Here is a 23,992-nt window from a genome sequence, read left to right as displayed (position 1 = left end):
GGTCAAAGCAATTTTCTATATATATATATATATATATATATATATATATATATATCCAAAAAACCAACATTGATCATAATTATCTATAGAAAAAAGTTTTTTCACATTGAATCTTATATAAGTAAAACAAAATTACTTATCTAACATTAGAACTTTAATATTTAACGGAGCTTCAAAATATTTTTTTTAAAATAAACAAAAGTGCACATATATTTATCAATAAATTACTTTCTCTCATTAAATAAGAAGAAATTGAAAGGTAATAACTGATTTAGCATCTAAACTTCATGTTTGCATCAAATAAAAAATTTTCTCTTGTATAATTTTTTAAAGAAACCAATAATGCTCATAATTCTCTTCAGAAAATGTTTTTCTAGATTTAAGAAGAGCAAAGCGAAATGAAAATAACTTATCTAACATCTAAGCTTCATGTTTACATGGGCTCAAAGTAATTTCTCATATATATTTTTCCAAAAAGTCCAATAGTAATCATAATTCTCCAGAAAATGATTTTTTACATTGAGACAGATGTAAGTGAAACAAAATTACCTATCTAACATCATAACTTTATTATTTAACATAGTTTAAAAATATTTTTTTAAAATAAATAACAGTGCTCAAATATTTATCCATAAATTATTTTTTCTTATTGAAAGAGATGAAAGTGAAATGAAATATTGTGTTTAAGATCTAAATTTCATCTACCTATCAACTCAAAGACATTTCCCATGTATACTTTCTTAAGAAAACCAATAGTGCTCATAATTCAGAAGCATTGAAATACAATTAATGTAATGCAACTCATATAATATATCTAACAACTGAACTTTCAAATTTCTATACAATTTCTTAGGGAGAAGAGAGAACAAAAGAAAAAAAAAAGTTATCTCAAACGAACCAATATTCACAAAATTGAAATAGAGACATTAAAATGCAATTACTGTAATGAAACTTATCCAACTTATTTGCCAACTGAACTTTTGATTTTTCATTGACCAATGCAATTTCTCAAGAAATTTGAGGGAATAAAAGGAAAAAAAATGGTAAAACAGAAATCATCAAACGACTGACAGCTAAATCGAGTTGATAATAAAATGTAAACAATCAAACCATCAAGTCGCCCAACAAAAAAAATGGTGAAACGCCAACCATCAAACTGCCAACACATAAAACAAATGAGATTGAGAGATACATATAGAAATAGTCAATGAGTTTAGATGGTACCGAAAACGTACGAAGGAGGGAAGGGAGTCGTGTTTCTGCACTAGAGACACATAACGATCAAGAATGGGAGAAGAATACGAGGAGGGGTATTTGTTGGAATAGATGAAGGGATTTTGGAGATTATAGAGGGACAACAATGAGATTTAAGAGTCGAAATGGAGCTTAAACTGCGAAAAATAGCCTATCACTGTCATCGATTTTTTTCGTTCTACAGCAGAATACTGCCAAAACGCACTCGAGAAGATGGTTCCCAAACACACCGTTCAACGTTTTGGAGATTAGAAGCGGCAAGAACAACGCCCCAAGTGGCGAAAATGATGCCCCAAACACACTCTTAATTAATTGTTCTAGTGCTTGTCATCTAAGAAATATCTTTTTTTTATGCGAGTGAAAAAGTTAAGCTCTAATGACAACTAAATTAGAGATTAGCAGTTAAAGTGTGTTTCAAATTTGGGTCTAGTTGTTGAAGAAAAAATCCTATACCAACTCTTCCACACGTGCCATGACATAAATTTATTTGAATGAGTTTAACAATTTTTTTAAATATTATATAAAAAATTAAAGTTGATAACGAAGAAATCCGACTACTCGCTAAAAAAATATATATATGTGGTATCTATCGAAATTTCTCATTAAAAAGAGGGCCACGGCAGCTATCCATCGCCACCGTCCGCTGAGTATTCGTTTTGACCGTCGGATCAGGCGAATCGCGGGAAGCCGGCGGAGCACGACGCTGGTTCCAGTGCCCCCTCGGAATTCCAGATTTTCATGCTCCAACACCGACATAAAACAAGCCGAAGCCCGTTACTCCTTCATGGCATAGGCAAAACTGTTTTAACAATGCAGATCCGGAGGATCAACGGACAGCTTATCTTCTCTGTCCGATTCCGTTTTCTACTGGCGTTCGTCGGCTACCCCATTCCGAAACTCGCCGTCCTTCCTTTGTATCATTCGCGTAGCCATGGTCTCCACTTCAATCGGCAGCAACCCGGCGGCGGCGGCCACACTTGCGAAGATCTATGTGAGGCGGTGGGTAGAGTGCTGAAGTCCTTGATGAGTGGGCGGCGTCGGATAGATGCTCAGCCGGTGGGATACTTGGTTCCCTTTCGCTTTGGCGGTGGTTTTGCTCGTCTTCGTGCACGTTATATGGGCAGCCGTTTGCCGCAGATGGAAGCTGGAGCAGGCGAGGAGGGAGGAGGTCATACACCTCGCGCGGTTGGCGGCGGAGGAAGCGGCTAGGGAGGAGATGGAGGCTGCTCTTGCATACGTCCCAGCGTCAACGGAAAGTTCTAGCGTAGAATACACTGGAGGACCTTGGCGTTTCGAGTGTGCCGTCTGCCATAGGCCTACCAGCACGAGGTGCTCTCGCTGTAAAACAGTCAGATATTGGTGGGTGTTCGCAGTTTCTTGCCCTTGTCCTTGAATAAAACTTTTACATACCCTGTCCTTGAATAATGCACATTGAATTAAGAGTTTTACTTATTTTTGTAAGTTTTTTTTTTTTTTTTATGGTATCGCCTATTAACAATTCTGTTGCTTCTGCTAGGGCTGAGAACATGATGAAATTGAGTTCATTAAGTAGGTACGGAAGATTTTTGAATTTGTGACGAGGACGAGTGGAAAAGAGGTGTATGGAAACTGTTGTAATATGCTGTACTTCTTGTATTTTCACATGATGCATGTGCGCTGAATGTTTCTGCATCTTCTTTGAGCCAATTAAAAAAATGATCAAGTCGTGGTTCTGGGGCATGGATTTGATTCCAGTCCGCTAGACATATTGCTTAGTTGTGTGCTTTACTAGAGGATGTTGCCAATCTATATGATTAGTTGTGGCATTATTTTGGTATAATAAATTCTAACAAATTGGTTGTTTGCGGTTTATTTGAACTAGCTCGATTATGTATTAATACATGTCTTTCTCTTGCAATAAAAACAACAAACCTTTATCCGCTAAGTGGGATCGGCTACTATGATCATTTTTTATACAATATGCCCGAGTCTTTTTAGGTCTCCTTCTACTTTTCTTAGCATAAGTAGAATCTAAAACATCTACTTTCCTAACCGTTTCATTAGATGGTCGACGTTTAATGTAACCAAATCATCTAAGATGGCTCTCTCTAATCTTGCCGCCATTAGAGCTACACCAACCCTATCATAGATATATTCATTTCACATTTTGTCTCTAAGTGTCAAGTCACTCTTCCATCTAAGCATTATCATCACAGTAACACTTATCTTGGTTTTATGCTTCTCTTTAAAGGCCAACATTTTGCGCAAAGAGCATTGCAGGTATTACCACCATTTTATAAAATTTTCCTTTATGTCCATCTGGTACTTTTTTATCACACAATACACCTGATGCATTCCTTCACTTTAATCAACCAACTTGTATTCTACTAATAGCATTCTCATCTATATCACCATCACTTTGAACAATAGACCCGAGATATCTAAAATGTTCACACCTTTTAATGATTAGATTAGCCATAGTTACAACTATGCCACTAGAGCTGCTGCTAAAATTACATTCCATGTATTCAGTTTTAGATCTACTCAAATGAAGACCTTTAGACTACAATGTAGACTTTCATAATTCAAGTTTTTTCCCGAACTCTTTCTCTAGTCTTATATATAGGAAGGATATCGTCAGCGAAAAGCATACACCAAGGTGCATCCTTCTGTAAATGTCTACTAAGAGCATCCATAACTAAAACAAAAAGAAATGAGCTTAAAGTCGATCCCTGTTGTAATCCAATTGAAATAGGAATATACTTGGTCAATCCTCCGTATGTTCCATAGCATGTAACCACTCTAGTATACATATCTTTAAATACTTGAATATAATTCATATCAACATTTATTTCTCTTATATGTGCATATTTAACTCATTTCTTCTCCAAGAATCTTCCCTGTTATCTGGATGGATTGCTTAGTTTTTGTAGTGTATCTAATATATTATGCAATAACTCTTTAATAAAACTCTATCAAATCTCTGTTTGATACTATTGTGAAAACTATGAAGGTGTGAAATAATTGGATAAAATCATTTTTTGAATGAGTCATAAATAGTAATAAAAGATATTTGGGATTGACAATATTTATATGGAAGCTAGGATTTTTTGTTTATAAACTAAAATGTCGAAAGTGGGTGAACTGTAAGTTAAAATCTAGCAATATTAGATAATAAATTTGACATTGTGCCATTAAGATTTATTATGAATGAGATTTTTAGTCTAAAGAAATTAATGAATAGTGCAGGAAGTATTCAAAGAATTATCATATATTTTAATTGATTGTAATTGCATATTACCAAGTGTCATTAGAATTGGTTCTGCAAACATTATGGAGAGAAATTTAGTCTATCTTGAAGTTATTAAGTACATGTATGATGGATTAGCGATTAGCCTAAAAAGTTTTTATGAAATGACCAAATAGTTGCTGGTAATGTCAGGTTTTTATCACGAATCAAAGTTATTTACTTTTTTTGTAGTTGCGTGTATGATTTTTTTAAATGACACAAGTTTGATAATGGAGGCTCTAATGAAGTTAGATGTTAGAATAATAGATAAATTTTGAAATGTAAGGGGCATTTGACTATAGAATTAAGATCAAGCATATAATATGTAATTTTAAAAGCTGTAAAGTTTATAATATTGTCGATATTACTAGAAAATCTAGTGATACATTGATTTGATAGAGATATAAGAATGTATTATCTATGAATATGAGCATATAAATGAAGATATATTGCATAATTATTATGATAAATTTTTAGTGATTAGTTGAAGAATTTCTTCTTGAGTATTATGCAAAAATTAGGAGATTAAAATCAGAATTTAAAATAACATTTTCTAAAATTGTGATTGGGCTAGCTATGATATATTTGGTTTGAGTGATGAGTAATAGGGAAGCCTCTTATAGCCAGTTGAGTGTAAATGTTTAATATTATGATGGATATATGTTAAAGTTAATGAAACTAATTAATAAGAGAAATAGTGAGAGTACTTTCTTTTCAAATTAAGATGACAACTGATAAACTTTAATGGCTTCACAATATTATTTTACAAGGTTATATTAGGGGCTCGATAGGGTGTGCCTTGGGTTGAATGAGGCAACAATGCCTCGGGGCATTGTGGGCAATTTTAGTCTAATAAATAATATGCCCCAAAGGTCTAAGTATGGCCATGGGCATGAGGCATGCTTATATCCCACATTGGGGAGGCCTAGTAATATTTTAATGAACTTCTATAAAGGATTAAAAGTTGGAACTATGTTTTAATAAGTTAAACCAAGTTATTTTTAATTTCAATTATTATAACCCAAGTTACATTTAGATTGCTTAACTATTTTTTGTTGAATTCTATTTTCTATTTTTTGCAACCACAAGTAATTTGTTTTAATAAGTTAAACCAAGTTAATTTTAATGTCAATTTATATAACCCAAGTTACATTTAAATTGCTTAACTATTTTTTTGTAAAATTCTATTTTCTATTTTCTGCAAACACAAGTAAAATGCCAGTTCATTTCCCTCTCATCTTCTTGTCCTCCAGCCCTCCTCTGTCTTGGCTGTCCACCCCACTTTTCTATCAAATTGTTGATCTCATCATCAACTGGTCTCCTTTGGCTGTTAAAGCTAACTCGTGTGGATCTCTCCCTGATAGATTGTCGAAGTTAATCATCTATGGTTCTTATCTTTTCTAGCCATCAATTGCTTGGTGCAGAACTAGAGAATGATGTCATAGAAATAGTGGATTTTGTTTCTAAATTGACTTTGCAATGTTGTAACCTGCATCTACAACATTTTTCGATGCTTTAGTTGAAGAAAATAACTTTGATGATGAGGAGTTTTCGGAAGGGCTAAAGAGTACATTATTATTTCTTGTTTAAGTTTGTAACTACTTTTTTGCTTAAATTGTTTACATTAACTGAACTTTTGAGTTTATGTGAAATATGATTTCGAAATGTCTTCACTTGCATTTTTGGCATGCTTGATACCTTATTTCCAACTAGAAGTTTCTCTCCATTTTTAATAATTTTTATGGTGTTTAGTTCAAATTTTTTTTAATCCAAATCATGTTGTTGGGTTTTACAAATTTTAAAAATAAAAAGTCTTGAGCTTATACTCTCTGCCTCCGAGGCTTACAAATTGCCTTATGACATTTGAAGCATCTTAGGATGTGCCTTTGTCTTTTAAAATATTGTTTCATTAATAGATATCAATAAGACATGCCTGAAAGTTGTGATGAGATGTGAAAAAGAAAATGAGCATCTGATTTAGCACTCAATAGGTGTGAATGGAGAAGATGATGCACAAAGCTAACCATAAATAGTTGGTTTATGGCTTTTGATGGTGACCGTGATAATGTTTTAAAAGAAATTGCATTTTTGCTGCAATGTAGCTATTGATCGTCTTATTCATGAAGGATCAGCCACACTAGAAGCTAAATTAGTTAAAACAACTGAAGGCCATTCCATATCATTTCAAAACTGTTTTTTATTTAATACTTTGTAGCTTTGTCTATGTAATCTTCATTTGATTTTGATCAGTAAGCCTAGTAACCGTTATGTCATATAGTTAGGTTTGTAAATACTGTATTCTCAGGGCGTTAGCTTGTGCTTTATGAACTTATTGGAGATGTTAGGATCGTATCCCCAAACAAATTGTTGCACAAATTTTGTTGAAGGACCTAATGTAGTGAACTTTCAGCAGGTTGGATGTTCTTATGGCTCGCACATTCATTTTGCTGATCCGAGCTCAGCATCGATAATGGACAAAAAATGTCTTCATACTTATGAAAGGGAGGGGACAAAAAGGATTAGGTAAGAAATTGACCAATAGTTAAGACCATATGCACAACACTCATGATGAATGATTGTTAAAGAATAATTCATAAAGCTGGACTCTAATAGTTAGGTTGAGGCAGCCATGTGCTTCTCTCCTTGCTCATAGCTTATCTCGCAAATACTGAACATCTTGCAACTAAAAGAGGCATGCTTTTTAAATCCATGGAAAACAAAAATAATGGATTTTGGATGCTTCTCTCCTTATATGTTTTTGAGCATTCTGTAATAAAAAAATTTGGCTAGTTGGCTTTGTTCATGATGGTGCTAATGACTTGAGATGCTTTCTAGGCTGATACTTATTTCATATTCTCCTTGTGCATTACTGCAGCTCTGGCACATGCCAGATTATCCACTGGAGACGAGGTCACAAGAATGAATGCCATCGTCCTCAAGCTGATCACCAAGATAAGCTTCAAGAAAGTAATTCTCATCTTAGTGCGGAAAATTTAAAATTGTTGGATAAAACATTTGCGAATGAACAGAAATCTGGTACCAATACTGTTGAGGGACGCTCATTTGATTCCAAGTCTAATTATGTTGTAGGAGTCAATGATAGAAAGGATATTAAATCATTCTTGGATTCATCTAGGGCAGATAGCTGTCGTGATTCCTTAGTTGATTCGTCATCTAGCTGCTCTATTTATTCCGGCTTCTTGGAAAACTGTGAAGAAGCTTTTTCCTGTGCTGGTCATCATGCTAATACTGACGGAGCTGTATCTCGCGATAATGGACTGAAAGAAGCAGCTGTTGCTAACTCCATTGAAATTCCTCCTGTCGGAAGTGGCAGTGCAAGTTTTTTGGTAAACAAATTGTCTCACACAATTAATTCAAAGCAAAAACTGTCCTCTCTTTGTACCAAAGACAAGAAGTATAAGTTGAATGATTCTCTTGACTTGCACTTAGTTTCCTCTAACCTCAACACAACCAATAAATTTTCTCAATGCACCACTAACTTCAAGAACATAGGCGTTGAGTTAGATGCCTGTTGTCCTGAAAACCACTTGAAGCATTCTGACCAGAACAAAATCTTTGGAACTAACTCTACCCACCTCGATGGTACTAAGGAATCCAGCCCCAGGGACTGTAAAGTCGTGGGATCTGGAAAATCAGGTTTTAACCCAAGCAGGAAAAGTGCTGATGACTGGCTGCTAAAGGCTAGACGGTTGAGGTCTCTGTCTATATCTTTTGCTGATCGTGCATTCTATGGCGGGAGAAGGCAGTCCATTTTAGATGATTCATCTTTAAAAGTTGACAATGCCCCAAAAATAACATCTAAATTCTCGAAGAGTACAGGTTTTGTATCAAACTGTAAATCTGATCTCAGAACATCTGTTAAAAGTATTGTCCACCAGTTAAAGCCGTCACCGAGCTCTGGAGGTCTCTCATCAATGCCTGTGAGTGCTGTATTCCTAAGTTGTATTGTATTAATTGCTAGGTTAGCACATTTTTTTCATTTCCTTAGGCAGAATGGTTACTTTTTAGTCGTTTAACTGTCAGTATTTTCTTTATATTTCTAGATGAATTTCCCCTATGAACTTTTTGCCAAGCTTTACTACTCTGACAAGGTGGATATGGAACCGTTTGGCCTTTCTAACTGTGGCAACAGGTACAGCTTGATTACTGCTGAAATTGGTCATTGTTCTTTTCTATAGTTGTGATAATGAATATGTCAGTTTTTGGCAACTTTGAGTGGAACATGCCACCCAGGTCAAATTCTGAAGGAATATTGCTTTTTGTGATACTTACATCTATAATTGTCACCACCTTTTTCTATATCGCAGTTGCTTTGCTAATGCAGTGCTCCAGTGCCTGACATTTACTCGGCCACTAAATGCTTATCTTCTTGAAGGATTTCATAGAGCGAAATGCAAGTTTTGTATACTTTTTTCACTGACTACTTTCAGCTTCTTACATTGTTTTAGTGCTTTTTTCCTTATTTTCAATAGTCGCTCTTTGTTTAGGTTCAAGAAAAGGTTGGTGTTTCACTTGTGAATTTGAAAATCTCATCTTGAAAGGAAAACAGGGGCAATCCCCAGTATCCCCTGTTGGAATTCTATCCCATATAGATAGAATTGGAAGTCATCTTGCTCCTGGGAGAGAAGAAGATGCTCATGAGTTTTTAAGGTGAGTTTGGTAATACATAAAGCATTTCAGTTCATTACCTCAGGCTATAGTTTCTCTGTTCCAGCCGTCGGGGGCCGTGAGAAATTTTTTTTTTTAAATACTTAAATTTGTTTCCTCTCAAGGAACTTTAAGGTAAATTCAATTGTAGTTTTTTCTCCAGGTTTTTTGCATACTTATGATGAGATTAATAAACTTCTATGGTTATAAAAGTGCTTGACTTTGATTTTATTATGTTGATTGATAGCAATCTTAAGTGGGGTTTTAGTCAGAGTTAAAAATTATTTATTATTACTATATACACATTTTCTTTAGTAAATAGCTGCATCTTTTCATGGGAATATGGACTTTCATTCTATTTAATGGAAACATGAATCTCACGAAGGTGATGTCACGACTCAAAATTTTTAGTTCAATATCAATGTTTTTCTCACCTTGCTACAACTTTTTGAGAGTTCATTTTCTTAGGCGTGCTCCGGTATGAGTATACTTAACTTCGGTGTTCTTAATGAAACTCAACTATTACATCAAAAGGTACATTAATGTTTAAAAGTCTTTCTTCACGCTAAATTGGAGGGAACTTCAGATTCTTAAGGAACGAAGTGTTATCAATAGCCTTACACATAGCCCATAAGAATATTCCAAATAGATGTAATTTTAGAGGTGAGCTCTACTAATTCAAAAGGCAACTATTATAATGTTGCCCATTGTCTTAAATATGCTTAAGAGATGCTTTTGATAGCTGAGTGCTGTAGAGAGGAACATCAGATGATTTTTGGAAACCTTAAAAAAACTTGAACTACGAGAAAGAGGTGAGAAGTGAGAGAATCATGCTCACATCATGAGGAGAGAAGGGGACAAAAACTTGACAAACATAATTTCATTTAATAAATTATAATCTAGTTTGCATGACCTTTAAACTTCTGTTTTTGATAGAAATTCTATAAGACCAATAATAAAATCTATCTTAAGCAACTAACAAATGACTATATTTCCCATGATAATTGAAATAAAGCTTTATAAAATGGCCATATCATAGGATGTTTTTAAATCCTCTTGGATGTCCTTATATTTTAGAAGATCCTATAACTAGGGGTGTAAACAAGCCGAGCTTGAGTGAGCGCCGACTTTGTTCATGTTTGGCTTGTTAAAAAATAATACTGTTCGTGTTTGACTTATTTATATATCGAGCTCAAAATATTTGTTTATGTTCGGCTCGTTTGCTTAGAGAATCGAACGCCAATTGTTCGCGAACAACAAGTTGTTTTGATAACCCTAATCACGAAACTGTAGAATGTTAGAGGTAAGGGCAAGATTTAAATCTTATTATTTATAGTAAAAATATTTATTTAAATGTAATTTAGTATATTTTTATTCTATTTTTAATTAATAATTTTAATCGATTATAAATCTTTGGAGCCTTGTAGGTAATTAAATTATTTAAAATAATACTCATCAATTATATATAAATATAAATACACACACACACACATATATATATATAATTAGTTTAAACTAAAACGAGCCAACTACGAACAAACAAAGTTTTGTTTGTGTTCAGCTCGTCTATATATCGAGCACAAAAAAATTTGTTTGTGTTCGACTTGTTTGTTTAGTGAACGAATCGAACACGAGCTACTTAACGAGCCGATCACAAGCTGTTCGCGAACAACGGGTCGTTTTGACAGCCCTACCTACAACATAACACCAATAATCAAACTTATCCTATGTGGGCTCCAAAATATTTTTCCCAAAGCTCTCCTAAGAGAGTTTTCTGATTGATTTTGAGTCAAATCTTCAAAAGGCAAATTAGATTTCAAAGAAAATGCATTTTAAATATCTCATCCTTATTCATGAGGACTTTAATACTTGGTTCAAGATTTCTCATAGGAGCACCTCTCCTACTAACAAGAGATAACTTTCGTTTAAAGCTATCCCTTGAGATGCTAATTACTTAACGTTCAACTAAAATGGTTAGTTAAAATAGTGGAATCTATCACCGTCAGCTTAAATTGAACGATTAGAGAAATATTAACGATTTCAATTAAGATCTTATGATTCTATCATTTCAAGTTGGCATGGATCCTAATTGAAAAATTCTTATTGGTACTAAACTTTGTAGAATTGAGATGGATATTTAGCTAAAGAAATAAGTTTAATTCGACCTTAGGTAAGCTTTTTTGTATTATGTCATGTGCACCCTATAACTCACAACTAAAGAGGGCTAAGGTCATTGAGGAACATACTGGATATGACGTCTCTCATGAAGCTGAGGGAGGTTAAAACCTTTTTGTCATGAGAGTTTCATTAGTAAATTATTTGATATACCAAAGATTTCTCCTAGAAAATGGTGAACCTAGAGTTTATATTATATTAATAGGGTAGAGGTTTCCCATGCAATCCACTATGTTTAATTACATCCTTGGAGTGTATCCAAGATACTCAGATTATGGACATCATTATCATTTGGATTGGTGGTAAGTATTTGGTTTTATGCATGGAAGTCACGTTTGAGGATGAAGAATCAGCTCGATTAATATCCTATAGTTTCAACATCATTTATCAAATTTGTTAACCTAGTATGTTAATAACAATGGAGGAGCGGGTGTCATTGCCATTTAGGGAGTTTGGTTAGTAGATTCTTAAATTTCTCGACTAAATTGAGGTGGTAGTGTGCTTAAAGACATTTAACCTATTAAGGTTAGATTCATAGATCCATATTTGAATCAACATAGGTTCGAGAACACGTACATGATCATTAGTGTTTCAAATGTGTTTTATATGACCACCAGATTTTGTAGTATACTGGGCTTGGTCAATTCAAATTGAGAGTGACTTAAAGGCACAAGCATGATTGAGAATTGTTCAAAAGTGTTTTTATGTGAATTTCCTTAGCTTTGAGACATGGTGTGGCCAATTCAACAACTTAAATTGAGAATATATTTTGAAGAGGGAAGTATCTTAGGGCATTTATGTGGAGTGTTATGGGCATTTTTAGAGATTATCAGACATTTGACTCAATTTTGTAACTAAGGTTTACAGTATTTGATAGTGAACATTTTGGCATGTCCACAAAATGGTTTGTATAAGTAATCTCAAGATGGATGGCCCAACCTATATGTTGGAACACAAGTGACCTAGGGGTTGTTTGGTTCCTTACATTAGTGATGTAAAGTAAAACAAATGCAGGGGTTTTGAAATTTCTAGAGCTTGGTTGGACAAAAATGGAGTGTACTATAAAATTTTGGTTAATTTGGAATTTATTATGCAGTTCAAAACAGGTGTGTTCTTAATTAATTAGATTTGAGTGATTTGCAGATAAACTGCAAATTGCAGCTTGTTGCTGCTGTCATTGTCGCTCGTTGGCCACTCACTGTTGCATCTCGTTAGTTGCACAACCTCTCCTGTCATTGTCGCCCCTCTTCTGCCACTCACCGTCATTGTCGCTGCTGTCACCTACTTTGCCGAGCATGTTTTACATGGATCTCGTTTCTCTTTAAACCAAACAAGAAAATATAAATTTCCTCATCTACTGTACACCAAATTAAAAACTTCGAAATATTTCAAATACATTATATTTTAGTTGAATTGTATTTTTTTACATTGCATTCATTTTTCAACAAACCATCAACCCCTAAAGAAAAGCTTTAACATAGCATTGTGTGATTTGGCTTGCCCACCTTATTTAGAATTTGGCTCTCACAATGCAAATTGGTCTTGATTTCAGGTGGAGCTTACATCTTGGGGAAAGTTTATAACTAGATTTGATGGAACCATTATGCATATGATAAACTTGTACCTTTAAATTTGACAAAGATAAGCCGTGGGAATGAGAAAAGTTAGGGCTTATATATTTGGTAGACCGGTGAGATTTGAGATTTATTATTCAGTACAAACTTGTAACTAGGATTGAAGTTTTATAGAACTTGGGTTTGTATCTCTATTTTCATCGAGAAGGCTTGGGAATTCAGGGGCCTTAGATGAATTTGATACACATTGGGTCAGAAGACTATGACTTATGGCTTTGATGTTTGATTTGCTTTGCAGAACTTGGGTTTATTCTAGTTGGCCATTTTTAAGAGTGTTGTGTGCTCGTGGTCATGAATGACAAGAATTTGGTTTTTTTGACAGTCTCAATGAGACAGGAACACTAGATTTGAATTGGCTAATCATTCTAAACTTTGATGGAATACTTGGACTTAAATAATCCACTTAGAGAGGTTTAACAATTGAGGATTTGTAACCATAATTTTGAAGAAAGCTTGATGGCTTTGGAGTCAGTGCCAAACTTTCTGCAGAGGTCTACCAGTCCATCATTCAAGCCAAAGATATTGGTACAACTTTTGTTGTGCTAAAGCAAAACTTCACTTCTTTTTTAGGTTAATTTTGTTTTTTTTTTTGCTACAGTTGTATAAGAATCTTTGGGGAGAAGTTGATTTCATATTTGTTGTATTCTTCAGAGCCACTTACCACATTGCGCTAAGTTTTCGCTTTATTGGTTGCACTTTTTCTTCTGAGTATGATTTCTTTTTGTGATTTGCTTTGGGGCTGACTGTTAACTAACAATTTCTGAATCACCATCTTCATCATAATCAGTACAAATCTATGTCTCATAAGGCATTATATGAAGTTTTGAAGATGGTGGAGTTCCAGCAATGTAAATACACCTTTCTTATCATCCATTTCACATTCTTGTCTTTATTTATGAGGATTAGATTGGTTTATTGGGATATTTGATTTTTAGTTTGTTTTTTTGGAGGACATTGAGACACCTTATTTTGCCAATACATAATGCTCTACATTCTCATAAATGTCAACTTCATTCATGGAAGAAGGTTATGCATCTCGTGTCACAATACTCAACACTGATATGAACTGACGCTGATGTGCAAAGACATTGCAGTCCACTCCAATCAATACATTTTGCTTAACATTGGTTTGCCTTTCTTTAACTCGAGATTTTTTTTTATTTTTTTTTATTTTTATTTTTTTTTTGTGGAGTTGTAGAATCTTTTTCATGTTCTGCAATAGCCTTCCCTTTTTTCTTTATTGTCAGCTTAGCTAGCCTTTGAGGGAGAGTCTTACCACCTCAAAGTTGTACTTGCTCAACTTTCTCAGTTTCTAATTCTTTAGAGGAATCCCTGGCGTTAGTGGTAGGCTTGCTTTCACCACCTTCAATTGAGAAATCTGTTTCGCCTTCGGATTGGCGAGATCCTGTTGAATGGGACACCATGTAAAAAGCATCCTTGGGTGATTTCATTTCTGTGGAAGTTGAAGGGTCATGTGAGAAGCGAAATTACATAGTTTGAGAGCTAACAGGATAATGCCCTTCTCATTTTGAACCTCTTTGGCCGTTTTGACCACGTTTTTATCTTTGGTTTTGACATTTATTGGCTTCGCCAGCTTCCTTGATTTCAGAGCTTCTTTGATCATTGGCATTCAATTGGTATTTTATTTTAGTCACTTTTGGTTGATAGATAGACTCAGCATGGCTTTCCCATTCAACTTTGGGGATTTGTTTTAATTGCTTAATCATCTATTTAGTCGTTTTCCACTCTTTCTCCTTAGGATTGATAATTTAGCAGTTGGAGCCCGCGAGTGAGGAGACTGCATGTCAAGTATAAGGTTGGATGACCTTTTTTGAGGTTTATAAGGAAGCTTTTGGGCATGCAATTATTATCAAAGAGCTATATGTCTTCAAACCTGTTCCTTTTGGGGAGCTGCTTTTTTTTCTTCTTTAAGGTTTTTAAAGATCATTCGGATGTAGTATTCTTCTATGAATTTTTTATTTAGCTTGTTTAGGGGTGTTGTTTGTTGTCACCTTGAAGTTCTCCTACTTGTTTTGAGGAACCTGTTGGGCCTCTTCCTTATATCGCTGGGAATATAATAAGTCTCATTCACTTTATACAGGCTCTGTCTTTATGTGACTGTTCAAAATGTTGATTTTTATTTTAAAGGTTGCTGAGGTTCAATTTATGGAGTCGTCACCTTGCTTAGTAGCTTTTCAAATGAATTTATGTCTCTACCACATGCTCTTCTCTCGTATTAGATTTTTATTTCATACTAAAAAAATTCAACCAGTAGATGTAGTCTAAATAGGCTCTTTTGACCTTTGTTTCTCAACTGCAAGGCCGCCAACTACAATTTTTCTATTGATTGCCTTCAAACAGCTTGTTGTAGGGCGCTTCTATTTAAACATTAAACTTGATTGAGTCATTTAATAATTCAGTTCATCATTTAAAGATGTTATTTCTAAGACAATTGATGAATTGTAGATGCAATAATTTTTTATTGTTATAGGCATCTTAACAACTAGGGTGGAATCGTCAAGGTGTTGTCTTGGACCATCAATCATGTTAGCGATACTGAATTGCTTTGTGAAAAATTCTTTATGGTCATGAATACGCTTGCATTCTTCAGGATATTGTCATCCTTTTTTATTTTTTTTTATTTATTTTTTATTATTTTTTTTTGTGGCTAGATGAAGTTGTTGCTTTGACAGATTACTTATCGAAATTTTTTAGCTGATTTTCAAGTATCATTTTTATTGAAGTTTGTGCTGTCACTTGGCCTGTTTGAGCAGTCAAGGTAAACCTTAATGGGTTGAAGAAGTTGATGTTGATTTAGCCATGTTGAATGATGGTTCCCCATAGCGGCTGATGGCGTTTTAGCTTATAGTACTTATCTTGTAATTCCATTTGTGTTTGCCTAGGTTCATTTATGTTGACCAGATTTAAGAGGGGTCAGCCACTGTTGCACTCTCGCAAACCCCTTTGGTGTCATTCATGTTATGTTCTTTTTCTTTTTACTCTGCGCCAATGGGAAGCATAGATGTTGTTAATGTCCTGCATTTCCTTTATCTGATGCAGGAGCAAATCAAGGATGGTTCTAGTGTTTATTTTTAATCTTCTTTTATGTTTTGTTGTTTTCTTTTCTTTTAAAAGGGTATAGTGCTCTTTTTGAACTGTCCAAGTGTTTTCCGACCTGTCTTCTCTATATGGTAGGCTTCTTTAATGAAAAGGAAACTTTTGAGTGATCATTTTTATCTCTTCCTTTATTCCAAGCATGGAGGTTTCTCAGGAAACCTGCTGTTTGGTCTGTAACTAGGGTTTGGCCCTCCCTAGGGGTGTTCGTGGGGCCTATTATCTGCTGTACGGGACTGACGCCTGCTGCCAACAGCCGCATATTTCGGTTCCAGGAGGGAGATAGCTGCTTAATCAGGTTTTTTCCCTATTGTTTTACTTTCATCGGAATTTTGGCAATGTTGTCTTCTCTTATTGGCCTATCTTCTTTGCTGGATAGCACGAAAGGATTTTCTTCCTTTTCTTCAATAGTCACAAAAGACCGATGTTTGGTGTAAGGTTACAGTTTTATTCCATTTGTTTTGTCGTTCAACCTTGACAACAGGGTCAATGACATCTCAAAAGGTTGTAGTTGTACCACGTGGCTTATTGTTGGCCTTAGCCCACCCAAGAATCGATCAATGGAATGCTCTTTCAGTTCGGTTAGGTTGCAATTCTGCCCAAGGCGTTTGAAGTCCGCCACATATTCCTCCACCGTCAAGTCTCGCTGTTAAAGATTACATAAATTTAAGAAACTTCTTGTTGGTAATGCTCTGATAAGTATTTTCTTTGTAATTCTTTCTTCATTTTATCCCATGTAATATTTGACCGCCCTCTCTTTGCCTTGTTCTCTTCATGTTCTCCCGCCAAAGTGATGCATTCTTTTTTAGTTTGATTGCCAATTGATGAATTCTTCCGGATCTAATCTTCCATCGAAATTAGGAATATAAACCTTGATTTCAAAATCTAAATTTTGGCAAGGTTATCTTTTCTTATAGATGCAGTTTGGCCTATCTTACCTGCTGGATACCTTTCGAAAGAAAGAATTTTCTTCCTTTTCTTCAACCGCCTCCTTAATGCCATTTTTTTGTCTCCGATTTCCAAAATTTTGTTGTTCAAGAACAACAAGCCTTTCTTGCAAAAGTTGGATTTCTTGCTACAATTCTTCTACCATCATTTGTTGAATTGTTATAACAGACTTTACTAGAGAGATTGGTTTGTTGAATTTTCTGCATTGTTTATGTAACCGAGATTTTCTAGAATTTATTGAGACTAGGTTCTATAAATTAAATTTCTCTAAAATGAATTTTGTAACTTAGTCTTTCAAAGGGTGTTTGAATTTGATTGCTTCAGTTTTTCTTGGGAGTAATTCTTTATAATAATGTTTCATCTTGAAGAGATTTTCATTATTCAAACTTCCCAGAGAATTTTGGTTCTTTTATATCTCTCAGGACTATGAAATTTTTCTAGGAAGAATTTTTCTGAAACATGACCTCTTTTGGAGTATGTGATTTGATTGTTTGAGTTTTATTTTGTACTAGTTTTTTTATATCTCAACGTTCTCTTGGAGAGGTTTTAATTATCCAAGCTTCCTCGAGAAGATTTAGTTATCTAACATTCCTCAATGTCAGATTTTTGTAATCCAAGCTTCTATGGGAGGGATATTTATACCTAAGGGCTTGTTGGAAGAATTTATTTAGATCAACCAAAATTTGCATAGTGCTTGTTTTTTTTGTAACTTAAACTTGATGGGATTTTCTAATGGCCTCTTCAAGATAATGTATGTTTCAACTTGAAAGTTGTGGCTTTTCTACCTTTAGGTTTTGGTAGACCAAAACTTGTTCAAATTTGCATACTCAATGGATATATATGTCCTAGGCAAAGTCAAATGCTGAGTTTTAGGAATGCTTACTATGAAAGAACGATCATCTAGCTGTGTGAAACTAGCATTACTCTAATTTTTAAACACTTTCTCTTTTTTTTTTTTTTGAAGTTTTGGTAATCTAGACCCAGTCATTATATTTATTTCGAGAATGATATGTTTTTAGGATTTGAATGACTTGGGTTTTGATAATCTAAACCTAGCCATGTTGGCTCAATTGGGATTCTTCAGGATTTGGTGTTTTGCTTGAGCATTTTGCACAAAAGCGATTCAATGTTATGCCTCTTGTAGTTTGACCTGAGGGCCATAATCAAGATTTTTGATAAACAATTTCAATAGAATTTTATCCCTCATCTGTGAATAAGATTGACCTAGAACTATGGAAGAGTTGGTTTCATGAGCATTAATATATATCTTTATATTGTTCAAGAGAACTTTTTCTTTTCAATTAAAATGTTAATGTTGTATAAATAACTCTTTATTTGTAGTCTTCTGTTATAAAAACTAATACCTTTCCTAATATATTAGTTTATTAAACAATCTTCTGTTATTGAGCATTTAAAATTCCTGTTTGTCAAAATACTCATGCGTCACAGATTTGGCACTGTATCATTCAATTTAAAAACAACGGAAATTTGAGCAAAACTAGAAGGTAAAATTTAATTTCCAGTAAACCCCAAACAACAATAGGAAACCAATTTTTTTTTACTGGAAGTAAATATGCGGTTACCATCAAACACGCTTGAATGTAAAAATACAAAATACATGACATGCAAACTCGCGTTAGGGCAGATCCCGGATGAGGGTGGTGCGGTTACAGGACTTGCAGAGATGACACAGCAAGGGCAGCGAGAATAGAGGACTAGAACGATGATGGCAGTGGGTATGGGGCAGTTGGAATGTTGTGGGCTGTCAAAAAAGCAAGAGGGAAGGCCGGCTGAGTTCAGAAAGAGAACAGGTATTGTGGAAGGGAGGTGGTGTGGTTACAGGACTTGCAGAGATGACGCCAAGGTAGGGAAGTGGTTTTCAGGCTGTGAAAGGGGGCGTCAGCGATTATGGACAGTCAGAACATCCGGGTAATAAGGGACGGCAGTCCAAGCAACAGTAGTTGGATAGTATGAAAACAACAAAGGAAAGGTGTTGTGTGCTGCAGCCACGACTGTGGGGTACTGGGACAGCAAGGGCAGCGAGAATAGAGGACTAGAACGATGATGGCAGTGGGTATGGGGCAGTTGGAATGTTGTGGGCTGTCAAAAAAGCAAGAGGGAAGGCCGGCTGAGTTCAGAAAGAGAACAGGTATTGTGGAAGGGAGGTGGTGTGGTTACAGGACTTGCAGAGATGACGCCAAGGTAGGGAAGTGGTTTTCAGGCTGTGAAAGGGGGCGTCAGCGATTATGGACAGTCAGAACATCCGGGTAATAAGGGACGGCAGTCCAAGCAACAGTAGTTGGATAGTATGAAAACAACAAAGGAAAGGTGTTGTGTGCTGCAGCCACGACTGTGGGGTACTGGGACAGCAAGGGCAGCGAGAATAGAGGACTAGAACGATGATGGCAGTGGGTATGGGGCAGTTGGAATGTTGTGGGCTGTCAAAAAAGCAAGAGGGAAGGCCGGCGGCTAACTCAGAAAGAGAACAGGTATTGTGGAAGGGAGGTGGTTGGAAAGAGGAGAACTGTAGAAAAGAACAGCAACGACGGCTGTCCTAGGCAGCTGCAGCAAAGAAAGAGGTGTGACAGTGAAGTGATGGGTGCTGGGAGGGAAAGATTGAGGATAAATGCTAACTTGGTAATGGTTACCGCCGGAGCACCACTCGATGCTTGGAAGAAGGTCACCACCTCAAACGAGTTACAATCGGAGAACTTTCTCTTCTTCAGATACAGGTCTAAAGGGGAACACCGGATGCCGGTGTCTGTTCTGACAGAAGTATGAGCCAAAAAACTAAATCTAGAACATCATGAATCACATCTATAAGCCTTAGATAAATAGGATTAGTTCCTCTTATGGAAAGGAGGTGCCAATGCCTTGTGGGAGAGCCGATCTGCGCTCCCATGTTTGGACCGGACGAAGGACATCGTGGGAGAAGCCATGCCCGTGGCTGCGGTGTTATTGGCGCACCCGCGCGGGCCTGGGCTTCCCCGCGTCACCCGCATTTGCAAATGACATTTAGTCAAAGAAAAATGAGATCTGCTTTCAGTAGTGAAGTCACTTCAACTTTCTTGCCTTATGGATCAACTACCATCGTTGAATGCATTAAAATTCCTCCGTTTAGATCTCAGAACTGGCAATATTTTTTAGCAAAGTGTCAAAATAGTCCTCTGACAATTTAGATGGAGCTGTTTTAGTCTTAGAATCTATAACAGTGCCAAATAATTCCCACATTCTTTAAATTAGGGCTCAAATAGTACTTCGTGTGGACAATTTCAACCCAATTAAAAGGATATGGGGACTAAACATACACTTTTATAGACTTTGGGACTGAAATGACCCTTGCAAAAAGTCTGGACTATTTTGACACCTTTTTAGTACGGAGAACTACATTTTTTAGCTGGTCTATATCCCTGAAATCATAAACCTTAGTTTTTCAGTCATTTGATTGACAGGTACGCCATTGATGCAATGCAATATACATGTATAAAAGAAACTGGAGATGTAGCAGACAATATTCCTGAAGATGCTTGTCTAATTCAACTAACCTTTGGTGGATACCTTCGGTCAGAGGTCCTTTCCCTTTCATTCTCTGCTTATAAAATTCCCAAACCCATCCCTCCTTCAACCACATCACCTCCCCTTTGCAGCGTATAGGAATTCTAAACTTTGTTTTTGCTAGATCAGATAAACTGCATGAAGTGCAAGGCCAAATCTGAGCAACTGGACCGTATGATGGATCTTACAGTCGAAATCCATGGGGATATTGGGACACTTGAACAAGCTCTTAAGCAGTTCACAACTACTGAAGTTTTGGATGGGCAGAACAGATACCGTTGCGACAGGTTTGTCCTTTTTAATGCCTTCGCCAGTATGACATGGTTTTGACGTGTCAAAGTAGTCCCTTGACTGTTTACTTGGGGTCACTAGCTCCAGAGTCTATAAAAGTGCCAAATTAGTATCATACTCTTTAATTTTGGCTGAAATAGTCATCCGTGGAGCTCATTGCAGCCCATATTAAAAAATTCTGGAGACTAAAATTGGTATTTTATAGATTCGGGATTAAAATGACCCCTTGTAAAGAGTTAGAAAATTATTTTGACATTTTTCTCCATGGTTCGGTATGGTTTGACTTTTTTAGCTTCTTTCAACTAGCATTGATTTTATGTGGAATATATGAAAACTCATTTTTCCGGGCAGCAATGGGTATCCCAATTCGATTTGGTTAGAAAGAGTTTTAATCATCTGGAAAACTAATGACTTGTATATTCATCTTTTTAGTATGCCATCAAAATTTGAATTGTCGTGGCTGGCTACTTGTCGGTAATGATGATAATAAGTTGTTATTGGATGAATTGATTAACAAACGCAAAATTGTAGTAAGGTTTCAAGGTTTGTAAACATAAGAATCTTATAAAGGAATAAATACGCAACTAAGATTATTTTCTAGAATTTTATCATATCGTGAAAAAACTATTCTTTAAGCCCTAAATCTGAAATAATCTGTTTCCTCAAATCCTGCACTTCAAATGGCGAACATTTCAGAAGTATTCGCTCATTTAATTACTTCTTGTATTTGTTGCAGATGTAAATCTTTTGAGAGAGCGAAGAAAAAATTGAGTGTTGTTGAGGCTCCTAATATCCTTACAATTGCACTCAAGCGTTTTCAGGTAAATGTGCAATTATAAATTGTAATGTATCAAACGGAGACTTTAGCTTATGGAATAAGTTGATTTATGTGTTTTTGAACCAATAATGCCATGAAGCTTATATCTGAGCTGCTTTTGTTTTTCCATTTAACAGGTGGGGAAGTTTGGGAAGTTGAATAAATCTGTTAGGTTCCCTGTTCTGCTGGATCTAGCTCCTTATATGAGCAGGGTGGATCAGTGCCCTCTGTACAACCTCTATGCTATTGTGGTTCATTTGGATGTCATGAATGCTGCTTTCTCTGGTCATTATATATGCTATGTCAAGAGCATGAATGGCAAATGGTACATGATTAATGATAGAGAGGTATGTTTTGTTTTTCATTTTAAGCTTTGTTATTTAACAAATCTGGATAATGTTTCTTTTTAGGAACATTTATATTCATACAACTTAATTCCTATGTATTTACATAGCTAATTTATAAAGTTCAATTTTTTCATACATTCCATCTTATCTATGCATGAAAATCTGTATTTCACTTTTTAAAAGTTAAAATAGTGATATTTTTTATGTGAATAGTGATTAAAATAGTGATATTTTTTATGTGATATGAAAGATTTTAGTGGTATACGTGTAAAAAGCAAAATTTTGGTGTTAGATATGTGCATGCATGTGAATTGGGTGGTATATATGTAAATGCCTTTTTTTTTGTTTAAACGAACCCTCTTCAGTCCCCGTGAAAAAGGATAATGTAGTCCTAATACAACCTCTCTATCTGCTTTTTTTAATATTTAATTTTTTGCAATTTTTAGTTTATTTCTTCGCCCACATCTTTTCTTAATGACCTTGGCACTAATCAGCCTGTATTTCCTTAAAGTTTATTTATATTTTCTTATATATTTATAAGACGCGAGAGGCTTCATCATGTTCCTACTTTTGCTTATCTCTACTTCCTTTCCTCTTCAAAAAATTGTTTTTCCACTCATGTAAGACGTCCATAAACCAAAATGACAATTTTATCTTCCTTTTCTCCTCATCGTCATTCTCCTCTGTATTAAAGCTGAACTTGCCATTCTTTCCTGTGAAATGCTCCTGCATGATGGTGAGGGCAGCTTTTTTTTTTTCAAGGTGCATTTATTTACATACATACCACACAATTCTTATGTATTTACAAATCTACACCTAAGTATTCATATTCACATGCATATCACTCAAATTTTAAACATCGAATCAAAAACACTACTATTACTCTCTCTTTAAAAGTGAAATACATTTTTTCATGCATTAATTTATGACGCCAAGCTGTTATAACTATAAATATAAAACCTTAGGTGTTAAATATTTAAATACGTAAGAATTGTGTGGTATGTATGCATATTTCTCTTTTTTTACTAATAAGAGAACAATTTCATTCACTTTTAATCTAAACTCTCTCTTAATATGCTGCTTTTCATGCATTTTTCCTATAGGTAATCCCAGTGGATCTGGAGAGAGTCTTAAAGGAAAACGCCTACTTGCTCTTTTATGCCAGGTAACCTTCACTGACCATAAGCCTACATTTGTTATAGATTCTCTTTTGGCCGTGCAAATTCAACATTTCCATTCCCTTAATTAGAAAATCATCCAAGCCCCCAAACCTCTCCAAGAATGAAAGACGCCAAGCTCCATTAACGCCTTCAAGCTGGTTCAAAAAGCCTGCAAATTCCATGCACGACGCTGGATCATCTACATCCCATCGAAATTCGAGCTCTACGACACAAAGGAACCATAATCAAGTCCTTCATGAGGGGCTCTACTTTCCTCGCACGGATTCGTTCAGCGATAGTTTATCCTTCAGCTGCTCCGAAGAAGGTTCATGGACGACCGAGAGCATGAGGAATTCGACGAGCACTGACGAGCTATCCGACTACTTATTTGGAGGCTCACAGACGTCGAGATGGAGTCGACCGTCACACTTATCGAATGAATCTGATTATATCACTCATTCACCTTCTTCATCAAGACACTATTTTCATCATGAAGAATATGGAGAGGGTTTGGAAGATATGGGAAACCAGTCTTTCAGCCATTTGTATTATGATAGAACTATTAATGGTGGTATGTTCACAGAAAACCACAGACAGAAGGAGAACTATTGGAACAGCCCTTATGGGGAGAGGTCCAGTGTGTTAATGAGAAGTTCTAGTGTTAGGGAGAGAAGACATCAAACGTTGTATTAATTTTCTAGTTTTTAGTTCTGTAAAGAAATAAGCTGTCAGATGTATTTTTGAATAAAGTTATTTTTCGA

General features: G+C 35.4%; 1 protein-coding gene across 4 annotated transcripts; it reads left to right on the top strand.

The window, feature by feature from the left end:
• The first annotated feature begins 1,985 nt into the window (after positions 1–1,985).
• Positions 1,986–23,992, top strand: LOC110023659 (ubiquitin carboxyl-terminal hydrolase 17-like). 4 transcript variants are annotated; one of them, XM_020723173.1, is made up of 12 exons: positions 1,988–2,613; positions 7,398–7,489; positions 7,613–8,463; positions 8,587–8,675; positions 8,851–8,936; positions 9,031–9,193; positions 20,514–20,631; positions 20,746–20,903; positions 21,644–21,728; positions 21,862–22,071; positions 23,175–23,236; positions 23,321–23,992. In XM_020723173.1, the coding sequence occupies exons 1-12, from the start codon at positions 2,300–2,302 to the stop codon at positions 23,922–23,924; spliced, it is 2,832 nt and encodes a 943-aa protein (XP_020578832.1). In that variant the 5' UTR covers positions 1,988–2,299; the 3' UTR covers positions 23,925–23,992. The 4 variants fall into 4 exon arrangements, with proteins under 4 accessions (XP_020578831.1, XP_020578832.1, XP_020578834.1 ...); XM_020723175.1 differs by adding an exon at positions 6,936–7,045 and having other exon boundaries at positions 2,531–2,613; positions 7,398–8,463; XM_020723174.1 differs by adding an exon at positions 6,933–7,045 and having other exon boundaries at positions 2,538–2,613; positions 7,398–8,463.

Source organism: Phalaenopsis equestris, unplaced genomic scaffold (assembly GCF_001263595.1).
Source record: "Phalaenopsis equestris unplaced genomic scaffold, ASM126359v1 Scaffold000226, whole genome shotgun sequence".
Classification (NCBI taxonomy): domain Eukaryota; kingdom Viridiplantae; phylum Streptophyta; class Magnoliopsida; order Asparagales; family Orchidaceae; genus Phalaenopsis; species Phalaenopsis equestris.
This window is presented reverse-complemented; position numbering and strand designations above follow the sequence as displayed.

Bases quoted from the DNA above. Each gene is read 5' to 3' on its own strand.
- LOC110023659 (XM_020723172.1), top strand. From the start codon at position 2,300: ATGCTCAGCCGGTGGGATACTTGGTTCCCTTTCGCTTTGGCGGTGGTT. The intron at 2,614-7,397 runs GTGGGTGTTCGC...GCATTACTGCAG, and splicing joins TGTAAAACAGTCAGATATTG to CTCTGGCACATGCCAGATTA. The intron at 9,194-20,513 runs GTGAGTTTGGTA...TTTGATTGACAG, and splicing joins GATGCTCATGAGTTTTTAAG to GTACGCCATTGATGCAATGC.